At 38.5% G+C, this 13,848-nt stretch overlaps 1 protein-coding gene across 1 annotated transcript in view; it reads left to right on the top strand.

The window, feature by feature from the left end:
- LOC150087426 (cilia- and flagella-associated protein 44) overlaps positions 1–13,848 on the top strand; it is a 577,933-nt gene that overhangs the window by 191,984 nt on the left and 372,101 nt on the right. The window contains exons 10-12 of the mRNA XM_090372063.1: positions 4,561–4,749; positions 4,884–4,997; positions 5,265–5,411. Coding sequence (XP_090228189.1) covers positions 4,561–4,749; positions 4,884–4,997; positions 5,265–5,411 — 450 coding nt within the window. The remainder of the gene's footprint in view (positions 1–4,560; positions 4,750–4,883; positions 4,998–5,264; positions 5,412–13,848) is intronic.

Genomic DNA, 13,848 nt, shown 5'->3' with positions numbered 1-13,848 from the left:
ACAGAAGGGTGAAGTGGAAGTGGTTATTTTTATTTATTTATTTATTATTATTATTTTTTTTTTTTTTAGCTGATGCTGCATAACTTGCTTTCTTGCATCAAATGCCTCTACTAATGCTAATGCCAATGCTAATGCTAATTTCCAAGCAGAAGGAATAAAAAAAGTGAAAAAAGGCGGCAAAGACCAGGAGTAAGTTCAGGAGAACATGGTTATGAGAACAAGTGGAGAAATACCACAGGACCTGGAGCTTTTTTGGATCAAGATCTGTGAAAATCCTTCTGACATCGTTTCAAGGAAGACCACAGGAAGCATTGAATGGAGTGTGTTGGGAATGGTGGGAGGTTTTATACCAAGATCATTAATACATGAATTGGAAGAAAAATGGGATGCTAGCAGGTCAGCTTTATCCTTGGCTGAAGTGAAAACAGAACCATCTGGTTTTGACAGAGGTGGAAGGAAAGATGGGCAAAAGTTGCTGCCATTAGCTTTGGCAAGAGAACAGAATGCTCTGCTACCATTAGGGCAAGAAGCAGATTTTCTACTCTTAGCCTGTTCAAAATCTAGTTTGAACTGATTAATAACTGCTTTAGAATTGTTGTGAGCTTTGGTGTAGGCAGAAATTGAAAATGAAAAATTGGAAAGAAGCCAATTACAATATGCAACGTTCTTCTCTTGAACAGCCTTAGCATATTTATTGGAAAACCATGGTTTAGATAAAGGATGAGATTTTAACGTGAAGTGTTGAATAAAGGATTCTATTCCTACAAGAATAATTTCACTGACATGATCTGAGCAAACGTTGACATCAGAAATCTGGAAACAGTAATCTGACCAAGGAAAGAAGAAAAGAAATCTCGCAGGTCATCCCATTTTGCATTCTTGTAATGCCAAACAGCATGAGGGTGGGAATAGCCATGGGATAAAGGCTCCATTGGACAAGAAACAATCACCAAGTTGTGATCTGAGGTGCCTAATGGACCACTCACTTCGACCGCGTACTTAGAAGGGTTGTTTGTGAGAAAAAGATCAAGCGTGTTGACTGTATGGTTAGGCATGATTGTCTGGTATTCTTGTAGGCAATTGAAAAATCTGGGCAAGGTCATTAATAATTGCAAAAGCCTCAGCATCTCGACCAGCTGGGTCGGTCGAGATGCTGAGGCTACTCAACTGCAACATCTGCATGTTGCAGTTGAGTAGCCAGTTTTCTCTGTGACAATTCACTTCACATAAATGGTCACCTATCCTCTAATTTGTCATCTAATGCCCACTGTTTCTCAAGGATGTACTCTCCTTCACTCTTTTTTTTTGCTGATGATAGCATACCAGCTTCTAACTTCTAGTTTGAGAAACCTACAATGCATAAGCAGTTTTAATTTCTTGAATATCCACCACCAGTTCATTAAATACCAATTTCCAGGTAATTCTCCAATGGTGCAAAACTTTGTTAACTTCAATTCTAAAACTCAGTACTCTCTTATATCTCCCAAAAAAGTCTCCTGCTTCCAGCTCTTCAATGACACACAAATGTTTTGACAAGATCAAATGTCCCCATTGAGGATTAGTATTAGTATGTATAGTATATAGCTGTATAATGCAAGGCAGCAATAGGCTTTGGCTGCAGTAGCCATAAAAATAATAATAATAATAATAAAATAAATCACTAAATAAAGTTTAAAAATATATGAAAATAAATAATAAAAAATAAATCCTCATCATGTAGGTATCTATCCAGCTGACCTTTGAATTTTTGAAAGCTATAAGCCAAAAGATAACATATTCTAGTAATTAGAGCTTGCTAAAGAAGAATTTCCTATAGTCTAAATCTCTTTTCCTGTAATTTTAATTCTTTCCATTCTAGAATTATTTATAACAGTTAAAATTTTGCCTTCATTCATTTGAGTAGTAGTAGTTTTCCTCTCTGACTGCTCACTGTGGGTGATGGGAGGTAGATGGCTCTCTGTTTTCCAACTTCTTCACTAATAATGATGTTTCCCAAGGTTCAGTTCTTTTTCCCACTCGTTTTCTCTTGTATATTAATGACCTTCTGTCATTGACCAGAAATCCTATCCATAGTTTTACTGATGATAGCACATTGCATTCCACCTTGCAATTTGAAAAACCTTGCCCTGCTCAATCAGCTTCAACTTCTCGAATTTACACTACCAATTCCTTAAATACTGATATCACAGTAATTCTCCATTGGAGCAAAGATAACTCAGTTGATTTCAATTCTTATAAAACTCAGTCCTGTCTTATATCTAGCAAAAATGATTCTTCTGCTCCTGTGCTTATGTTCTACGACACTCTGATCTCTGGACAAGATCATATATCTCTATTTGGGATTACCCTATCTTCTAATCTCTCTTGGCATGAGTACATTTCAAATATTGCTTCCTCTGCATCTAAAAACTGGGTTTTCTGTTTTGCTCCCGGCATTATTTTTCTTCATAACAGCTGTTCACTCTGTACAAATCACAAATCCACCCTAATGTGGAATATTGTTCCCACATCTGAGCCGATGCCCCAAAAACCTTTCTCAGGCTTCTAGATTCCATTCAAACAAGGGCAGTTAGGTTAATTAATGACTCATCTATAACAGTTTCTCCATTGTCTGTCTCATAGATGTTTTGTTTCTGCTGCATACCTTTTCTATACAGGGTGTCTCAAAAATATTGGTACAAACGTTTAGGGGAGGTAGCTAACATCTAAAGGAATGTGAATCGTATCATAGGAACCCATAACCGGAAACGTCACCGTAAATCAAGAGCTTGCATCGATATACGAACTGTGAGCTGACAGACATGCACCTAGTGTATGGATTAGCAGAGGGCAATGGACGAGCCGCTCAACAAATTTATCGAGAACGCTTCCCAGACAGACATGTACCGGATCACCGTTTGTTTGCACATGTGCATCAAAATTTGTGTGATTATGGGTCATTTAGAGGTAACAGGAGTAGTGTGGGCAGACCACATTCGACGCGAACTCCCGCCATAGAAAAAAGTGTGTTGAATGCCGTCCAGAATAATCCTACTACCAGCACATGTGCCGTTGCCTCTGCCTTAGGATGTCTCATTGCAGTGTACAGCGTGTCTGGTACAACGATTCCTTACACCCCTTTCATCTCCAAAGGGTTCAGTTACTGCTCCCCCAAGATCATCCTGCACGTGTGGCTTTTGCGCAGTGGTTTCTCCAAGAAAGTGTTCAACAAGACTTGAATTTTCCAGCCTATGTTTTGTTCACAGATTAGGCTTATTTCACTCATGAAGGCTTTATTCAATCAGCACAATGCTCATATGTGGGCTCACGACAACCCACATGGTGTGCGCCCCCATGCGGCACGACATCGCTTCGCAATAAATGTGTGGGCAGGTATGGTTGGGTGACTGCTTAGTCGGCCCATACCTGTTACCATCCCGCATGAACTCCGCCAAATATCGGATCTTTCTTGAACAAGTTCTACCGGGGTTACTTGATGATGTTCCAGCAAATGTGAGATGCAACATTTGGTTTCAACATGACGGGGTGCCTGCCCATTATGGAAGGTGTGTTCGTGACCATTTGAACAGGCATTTTGGGCGTCGATGGATTGGCCATGATGGACCCGTTGCTTGGCCCCCACGCTCATCTGATTTATCGAGCCTTGATTTCTGTCTGTGGGGGGCCCTCAGATCTATCGTGTATGAATCACCTGTGGAGACGGAAATGGATCTCGTGGCGAGACTCGTCTGCGCTGCTGCTACTATCAAAGAAACTCCAGGTGTGTTCGACCGTGTCCGCCAATCAATCCATGCTGCATTGGTGTTACGCATGCATCGCGTCTCATGGTGGAACCTTCAAGCATCTGTTATAACATCATGAAATGCATCCATCTCGTACTCCATTGTTAATATTATGTCAAATAAATGTTTGCCACTAATTACTGTCTTATGTCATTTCTGCTTCTTGTGCCTCTGCTATTACTTTCCCGTGATGTTTCTGCTTATCGGTTCCTATGCGATTCACATTCCTTTAGATGTTACCTACCTCCCCTAAACGTTTGTACCAATATTTTTGAGACACCCTGTAGATACTTCCATGGGCACTGTTCTTCTGAATTGGCTTCTATAATTCCCACTCTCTCTTCCAAAGCAGTCCGAACATTTGCTACAACTAGTCAGCATTCTACTACTTCAAACTCACAGAACCTGCTTTTCTTCTTCCTCATTTGTTCATTTGACTTCCATTTTATGGAACAACCTTCCTTTGTATTTCCTGAAAATTGCAATCTACAGAAGTTCAAGTTCTTAAATATCAACGAGTATCTTCTTTCATATTCTTTACCTTCAGCCCATCCACAGTACTAAGTTCTAATACCTCTCGTGTTTGGGGATTTCTTAAAAAAACATCAAAAATTAAATTATATCATTAGTAGTTTTGCATTATTTTAATACAAATAAAATTATTTTTCATTCACCACTTCATTATTTTTAAATAAATAATTTTAAACATAATTTATGTTATCATTGCTTTCATTTTGTAAAGTGTTTCAATTAAACGAGTTAATTAAATTTACTGTAGGTTGATTCTGATAGTGCTTCAATATTTGTGGGATTTGATGATGGTGTTTTAAGATGGTTAGTGTTAGCCTCTATTGGTGAACCAGAAAATAGTGACCGCAAACTTCTCCTGAAGCAAGCCTGTAAACCTCACCTGGCAAGCATCAACTGTTTGGGAATTAATTCTTCTGGAACTGTTTTAACTTCAGGAGTATGTACAGATATTCTTTTTTGTCATTATTTAATGTTAATCACAGTTAAATTTTGCCTATATTAGTTCTGTGAATATTGTTTAAGATGTTTTTCTCTCTCTCTCTCTCTCTCTCTCTCTCTCTCTCTCTCTAGAGTACAGATTGTACTTTATTTTTCTTTGCCATAAATGAAACTGGACTGACACCCATTGGTTTCATTGTCTTGGAGAATAAACCACATTGGATAAACTGGATTTGCAATGATACTGTGAGTTTACTTGTTTTTGAAAAATAAATTTAATAATTTATATTTATTTGCATATATTTCATGCATTTTTTAAACTTTTTGATTATTGCATCCTCTTGTCTTGATAAATTGTGAAAATAAAAGCTATTCACACAAATACTATTCCCATTTAAATAATTTTAAATTTATCAAAGAAATAATCTTATTTAATTGAACAAGTGAATCAACTGTTTTTTATTCCATGTCAGTTTTACTGTATTTTTTTAAGTGATGTATTTCTCCACTAAGGAACACCTTCTGGCTGCATGTAAAGGAAGAATTCTGGTGAAGATTGAGTCTGATTTGTACTGTGATGAAGTGGACAGAGTATCATACCAGTTAAAAGATACGCCACAACAAATTTATAAAGTTGGAAGCATGAGAGAGCATCGAAAGGTGGGTAGTGCTTCCCAAAAAACCGTTACATCATTAGCTTTCACACCATTGTTACCTTTTTATGTGAAAACACTTAAGTGGCACCTGAGGTGGATATGTATTGCTGTGGTCAAAAATTTGACCTCAACAATACACATTGCAGTCATACTAAGGATGTATGATGCCACAGAAGAACCATAATAATAGTTCTTTATTGGCACATCATACTATTCTACAAATGGATTTCGTTAACCTCTTCCAAGCCAAGGATGTTTTCACATAAAACATCTTGTGTGCATATGGATACACATGCATTTCTTTTTTTTTTTTTAATATGGAAGGTTTTTGTTGTTTAGGATATTTTTTTGCTCATCACCCACTTTGGTCATAATTTTGCAGTTGATATTAGAATTAATATTAACTATGCCAAATAGATGGAAGAAAGCCAGACTTATTCAGTTTCAGTCTTTAAAAAACTGAAACTGATGTTCCATCCAGTTTATGATACTATAATTTTAAGCTCTCTAGTTCTGGGGTAATTTATTCCAAAAGTTAATAATCATTTAACTAAAAAAGAATTTGCTTATATCAACTCTGAACTATTCTTTCCTAATTTAAGTGCATATCCCTTAGTTTATTGTTGTTAAGTTTATTGTGATTTATATGTGAACTGTCAAATAGGAAAACTGAAATCAATAAAAGGAGGTGAACCATTGCACACTTATTAATGAAACTAATTTATAGTCAAACTTGAGAAGAATGTAATTATTTAACTAGTCGAAGTTAAGTGTTTACATTCTTCTCTAATATTTACATCCTTCTTTACATTCTTGTTGAAGTTAAGTATTTACGTAATACTTAACTTCAACATAACACATACAACACGTGGCTATTAAATAATAAGACTGTTGCGATAAAATAGATAAAATGAAATATGTCTTACCTTTCAAGTTATCCCCTTCAAAATAATTGCCTTGACTTGCACACATTGTTCCATACATTTCTTCCAAGGATGGAAACATTTCTGGTAGTCACCTTCTGTAAGTCCTTTTAACATTTCGGTCATTTTTTTTCTGAATGTCTTCAATGGACTGAAAATAGATTCACTTAACTACACATTGCAGTTTAGGGAAGAGAAATATCACAATGGGCTAGGTTTGGAGAGTTGGATGCATGTTCACAGGGATGTTATATCAAAACCTATTCTTTTCTCAGCCTGTGCGGACGAAGCTCCTTGAAGCTCTTGGAACAGAGAAGTTTTTCCTGATTTATTTTCTGATTTATTAGCTTAAATTGTCATATTAACCTATTTTCTAGAGTAGCTTTATATTCCTAGTTACGATACTTAGTTTAAAGTTTAACTTAGACAGAGATTTTGTAGGTATTACTTAGTATCGGTAACGGTATCAAATCCACGTGTTACAAATTGAACGAGAGGTCTTTTTTTTTAACCAAATTTAGTCGATTTATTAACCAATTGTTATATCAAAATTATCTTCTATAAGTAGATTATAGACCTAGTCAGGATCCTTAGTTTATTCTAAATTGAGATAGCGAGATTTGGAAGCTAATCAATACTTACGAGTCCGTAGAAGTACCGTTCGAGAATTCCCGTCATTTTTACACGATAGCATAAGCTTAGTGTAGTATAGTGCATAATATAATATTGTCAATTAATCAGTAAATCTATTAATCTTGATAAACTTTATTGTCAATTAAATTGTATTTTTAACTCTATATATATATATATATAACGACTTAATCGTAACAAATAATTAATACATAACTATAGTGGTACACGTGATACGGAAGTTGTATAAAGGGAACTCGTAGAAAACACTAGATACCGAAAAAAAAAATATAACATAACTGTTTTGGTATATAACTTAAGGATTTAATTTTGGTTTTGAAATTTTATTGAATTAAATCTGAATCATGACTCTGACCAGAGCAGCAAAGCAAAAGGCTCAAGCTAATGGGAGTGCTGGGGTTCAGGGGAGAACTTAGGGGGGGCATTGCCCTCTGAATCACAGTCTTTTAAAATGCACTGTTTGCTTGATGTTTGTGGAGCAGTCGGGTACGGGACATGATAATGCCAAGGGGGATGTCTTTGTGTGTGCACGATGTAAGGAGTGCAAGGAAATCAGGCGACAACTCAGCGTTGTTATGGGCCTTTATGAGAGCTTGAAGGACAGGGAGGATGCCCTCGAAGGAAATAAATTGAGGGGCCCATCAAGCTCTCAGCTGCCCACATCAACGCCAGAGCTTGCACTTGGTCATCAGGCAACACAGAGGCAGCCCCCTAGGCAGAATGCGCTGGTCCCACAGGAACTAGTAGTTGTTGGTGACTCTATTGTCAGGGAAACGGGGAACATGCTTTGTAAAAATCATAGGTGGAATAGGACCAGGGTATGTCTGCCAGGGGCAAAGGTTGATGACGTTGTAGAGCGGATATCATCTTTTAAAAAGGTGATATAGCTGTACACGTTGGCACTATTGACATTAAGAGTAGAAGACCAGCGGAATTACTTAGCAAGTACAGGTCACTGTTGAAAAAAAGCCGTGAATTAGGGTTGAATTTGAAAGTGTCTGCAATTCTGCCCAGACATGATAGGAGGGAGTATATGATGAGAGCCTTGTCGATCAATTCGGCCCTGGAGGGATTGTGCAAGGCCCAAGGGGTAGAATTTTTTTCAGCCTGGACTGTACTTATTAACAGGAGAGATTGCTTCTACAGGGATGGGATACACGTAAATAGAAAGGGTGCAAGAATTTTTGCTGATGCTGTCGAGGCAGTGTTAGGTGGGTCGGAAAACTGCTAGTTGGGGGAGATACAAGGACTAATAGATTAACAGTAGCCACTGGCAGAGGTGGAAGTGATTCTTGCACTGCTTCTATTGAAATGAGGAGAAGCCTGAAAAACAAGATGCAGGGTATTTCAGAGACTGCTGGGAGTCATTGCGGTACAAGTAAACACATGGGTTGTGTTAGGGTAGCTAAGAATGGAAACAGGTGCATGTATACCTGCGTGTACACCAATGCTAGGAGTTTGGTAAATAAATTTGATGAATTTGAGGTATTGCTCAAAACATCAAAGGCAGATATTGTTGGGATATCAGAGACTTGGTGTCACACAGATATAAGTAATGCGGAACTGGAATTTGGGGGAATGCAATGTGTATAGAAAGGATAGACAGGACAGGAGGGGAGGAGGGGTTATGCTATTAGTTAAGAAACACATAAAGTCCAAGGAAGTGAAGCCAGTCGACATCGATGGACAGGGCAGTGTCGAGTCAGTTTGGTGTGACATAAGCATAGGGAAATCAAAATTGAGAGTAGGAGTGTGCTATAGGCCTAATGACTCTGATGAGTATAATAAGACATTGTACAGGGAAATAGAGTGGGCCAGTAAATCAGAGAGTCTTATAATGGGGGATTTTAATTTCCCAGATATTGACTGGAATTTGTGGGTTGGTCACTCGCACACTAGCAAGGCTTTTGTGGATTTATTGGATGATTGTTTTCTACATCAGCATGTTCGTGAGGCAACAAGAGGGAGCAATACTCTTGATCTGATTATCAGTAGTGATTCTTCATGCATTAAGAATCTGCAGATAAATGAACCACTAGGTGGCAGTGATCACAGTGTGTTGAAGTGGGATTTGCTCAAGGAGGTAACTACCATCAGAGGTAAAGGGAAGGGTTTTTGTTTTCGTAAAGGCGACTATGATGGTCTGAGACAGTATTTAAATTCTATACAGTGGGACCAACTGATGATGTTACCAACAGCAAACTCAAAATGGGAAGCATTCAAGGAACTAATCTTGGAGGCTACCAGGCTTTACATACCAACTAAGAAATATTGTTCGAGGTTTAGGCCTAAATGGTTGTCAGATGAACTAATGAAACATGTGGCAGAGAAGAAAAATGCATGGGATACATACAAATTAATGGGTGACATGGAAGCCTATGATAGATATAAGTTGGTCTGTAACCAAGTCACAAAGGAGATTAGGCAGGCAAAGGCAGACTACGAAAAATCCTTGGCAAAGGATGCAAAGAAAAACAGAAAAGAGTTCTTTACATATTTAAACTCAAGAAGGAAAGGGATGAATCAGATTGGTCCACTGGATATTGATGGTTCAACAGTTGAGGATCCTGCTCAGGTGGCTAACAATCTAAACGAGTATTTTGCATCTACATTCATGCATGAGGAGTTATTCAGGAAGGAGAATGATGTAGGTAAAGTAAACTTTGGCAGTGAGCTGGATGATTTTGTAATAACTGAGAGGAAAGTGGAGGAGAGATTGTTGAGGATAAACATAAAAAAGGCACCTGGGGTGGATGGGATCTATCCAGTTATATTAAAGGAGGCAGCAAAGGAAGTAAGCAAACCCCTAGCCATAATTATGAGAGCTTCTTTGGACTCAGGGGAGGTACCCATAGACTGGAGATGTGCAAATGTAACCCCAATTCACAAAGGAGGGTCAAAGGCTGACACAAGTAATTATAGACCTGTTAGTTGAAATTCTGTTCCAGGTAAATTAATGGAGGTACTGGTTAAAGAAGCACTGCAGGATCATCTAGACAAGAATTCAGTTATAGCTCAGACGCAGCATGCTTTTGTTAAGGGCAGGTCTTGCCTGACCAATTTGATTGGATACTATGATGTAGTCACAAAAGAACTGGATGCAGGGAATAACTTTGATATTATATATTTGGATCTTAGAAAGGCTTTTGATACTGTTGCACATGGAAGACTGCTGCACAAATTGGAGCAGTGTGGCATTGGAGGCAAATTGCTGCTATGGATAAGGGGATGGTTGAGTGGCAGAAGACAGAGAGTGGTAATCAATGGACACTGCTCAACGTGGACTAATGTTATTAGTGGAGTTCCTCAGGGTTCAGTGTTGGGTCCGTTGTTGTTTTCGGTGTTTATGAATGATATTGATGATGGGATATCAAGTTTAATGTCCAAGTTTGCAGATGATACAAAGGTTGGCAGGGTCGTTAAGGACACTACTGACGCTATGCTGCTGCAACAGGATCTGGAAAGGTTGAACAGATGGGCTGAGAGGTGGCAAATGAAGTTTAACATTGACAAATGTAAAGTACTACATATGGGAAACAGTAACCCCAGATCAACGTATCAACTCTGTGGTACTACTCTGACAGTGGTAGAGAATGAAAAGGACCTGGGGGTAATTGTGCAGGCAGATATGAAGTTTTCTGAGCATTGCAGACAGGCTGCAAGAGTAGCTCATGGTGTCTTGTCAATGATATACAGGAATTTTTCTAGAAGGGATAAGGAGGTGATTATTCCCTTGTATAAGGCAATGGTCAGGCCACATCCTTGAGTACTGTATATAAGTCTGGAGGCTTCATTTCAAGAAGAATGTAGAGCTGCTGGAACAAGTATAGAGAAGGGCAACAAGATTAGTGAATGGAACAAAGGGTTGCTCTTACGAAGAAAGGCTTAAGTTTTGGAAATTACAGAGTCTGGAGACTAGGCACCAGCGAGGTAATCTGATAGAGGTGTATAAGGCTTTGAATGGTTTGAGCATCCTCAATGCCAATGGGATTCTTCATCTTGCTCAGAATAATCACCTCAGAGGGCATAAATTCAAATTGAGGAAGGACGGATGTCCGATAGATGTGCGGAAATTTGCCTTTGGCCAGCGGGTGGTTGGTTGGTGGAACCGACTTCCATCACTTGTTGTTGAAGTTGATAGCCTAAACAAATTTAAAGCTCAACTGGACAGGTATTTCGAACGAACGGAGGGGTGAAATGGGAGTGGGTGTGTTTTTTTTTTTTTTTTTGGCTGATGCTGAATAAGCTTGCTTTCTTGCATCATATGGCTCTACTAATGCTAATGCTAATGCTAATTTGTTTTTTGGCCAGAAACTGGTGAACAGAGAACATGTGTCCTGGAGTGGCATTCAACCATCCTTCCACAATTTAGGTCTCTTTCTTTGAATATTTTCATACAGCCTTGTCATAACTTTAAATGTTTGGTTGACAGTGTGATATGATGGGACGTATTCAACTATAATAATTTGTTTAAAATCAAAGAAAACAAGAAGTATGGTTTTCATATTTGATTTTGACATTCTTGCTTTTTTTTTTGGTCTGGGAGATTGTTTTGTCTTCCATTGCATAGAGTATCTTTTAGTTTCTGGGTCTTACTGGAACAGCCAACTTTCACTACGAGTGATTACAGTACCCATTACACTACTCAGAAAGTCTGGATCTTCGATTTTTTTTTTTCCTTCAAGAACTTTACAAACTTGGTTGGAGTCTTCTCATCCATTGATCTTCTTTCATTAAATTTTTTTCTGACCATCTTGACACATGCGTTTCTCATGCCTGAATTTTCAGTTAATATTTGTTTAATTGTTTTTGTCTATATATAGTTTCTGATGCAACCTTTCTATGCTTAAATGGTGATTACTTCTAATCAATGTCCTTACCCGGTCCAAATTTTCATCAGTTTTAATGGATATCAGATGGCCTAGTTGTGCTTTGTCTTCCACATTCTCTCTCTCTCTTCCTTCTAAAAATCTTTTTATGTCATTCACACATCTGAGCAGTTGACTTAATATCTTCCCCATAAACTTGATCTAACAACCCATAACTTTCAGTTTGGTGTTTTCTGTAGTTTTGTTAAAATTTTGAGGTTGGTTTATTGTTCATTTCTTTTGTTTGTCATTTTTACTGCAAAATGTTCTCACTGAAAAGTGAATGAACATGTTTGAAAATGACTTAGCAGACAACTAGGAAAAGGTTCAGGATCAACTGCTATGCCTTTGTTTTACAGGTGTCACTTGATGTATAGTGACTGTGCTTGCAGTCTTGTTATTTAATAACACCTAAATTGCAAACTACAAACATTTTATTTCTATTTTACAATTTTACTTAAGTATCATTCAGACCCAGTACCTATTATTTGATTCATTAAAAAATTAATATATACATACTGTCTGTAGAGACTGTATGTTGACTGTAGAATTTGTAAATAGCATATGTCAGTAACTACTCTCTTTGCTAGTCTACTTTTGTAGTTTCTCAAGAAACAGAGTATCGAAAAATTTCTTCCCTCGAGGAATTGCACTGGCATTGGTCCTTGAGATTGTCACAGACATTCTCCCAGATATGCCAGACAGGCTGTACTTGCTACCTGGGAGTTGATACAGGTAACGTTGTTGTTGTCATTTGGTTTTTAAGAGCATTAGCAACTGAGGCCATATTGCTCCAGGGATATGAGGTGGTCATTCTGCATCATCCGTATTTGGTGGTCACGGGCTCGAACCCCTGTGTAATCAAGAAGCGTGTGCTACGCATGGCTGCTCCTGCTCACCTGGCTACGGAGGTGTCCCTGGGAGTCGAAAATCTGATGGAACTGATATTCAGGTGACACTCAAGTCAAGTGGACTCAATTTTGGTGAAGTCCGGATGGTCTGTGACAGCCAAATCCTTTGCTTGCACCTTCACGATGATAGGATTGTTAGTAATCCTGGGTATAACCCCTATGCACAAGCACATTGTGGGTGACCACCCAGGTGTGAACCAACGTAAGCAGGGGTCAAGATGTGGTGCCCACACTACATGGAGGAATGCCACCCCTCTGTGTTACCAGGCAATACTAGGTGGTAGATGACTCTCATCAACCATGCAATACCACCACTTTGCTTATGGGAGGCTTGAAGTGGTGGAACCCATGTTTAGTCTCCAGAGCTAAGTTCTGGTGAACTCTTCACCATCTCTTCCATCATGCAGAATGACTGATGAGTTTTGAGGTTATGCTGGACATCATGGCGAGATCCAAAATTCATTACATTTCAAAGGTATCTAAAATGGTGTTTGCAGGCTAGCCGTTAGTTAGTACACCGGAACGAACCTATTGATCACTTTTTAGGAGGCTTCAAGATCAGCTAGTGTATAATCTTGCTACCTCTACTCTGCCAGATAGTGACTGGAGGGAGTCCGTGGAGCATTTTCGAGACCACATTATGTAAAGGATCTGGGTATATTCTTGCCGTGTGTACACCATATCCAAAAAGTGCATTACTTCATACAGCATACCCCCCCCACACTTTTTCTCACTATTAAATAAGCCATGAATTTTCAAACTAATAAAGCAAGCTTATGTGTGAAAATATCTAAACCTCCCAAACACATCCTAATTCATTTCATAAATATATGTGGTCTCAATTCTAATCTCAACAATGTCCATTTCCATTTGCAGCCTGCCAAACCCCATGTACTTTTTTCGACAGAAGCTCAGTTATTGGTCGATTCAACTACTGCTCATCTCAGTTGCCCAAATTATTCGCTGTACGATTCCTTTCACCTCAAAGGTGGTAGTTGTGCTTATGTTTGTTCCAATATTCCCTGTACTTAGTAATCTGGAATATCCTCTTTTTGATCTTCTCTGGCTTAAATTCTCTCTACATCATT

Source organism: Mastigoproctus giganteus, chromosome 4, assembly GCF_048544385.1.
Source record: "Mastigoproctus giganteus isolate SK-2022 chromosome 4, ASM4854438v1, whole genome shotgun sequence".
NCBI classification, from domain to species: domain Eukaryota; kingdom Metazoa; phylum Arthropoda; class Arachnida; order Uropygi; family Thelyphonidae; genus Mastigoproctus; species Mastigoproctus giganteus.
The sequence above is the reverse complement of the archived record's forward strand: the minus strand, read 5'-3'. Positions and strand labels throughout refer to the sequence as shown.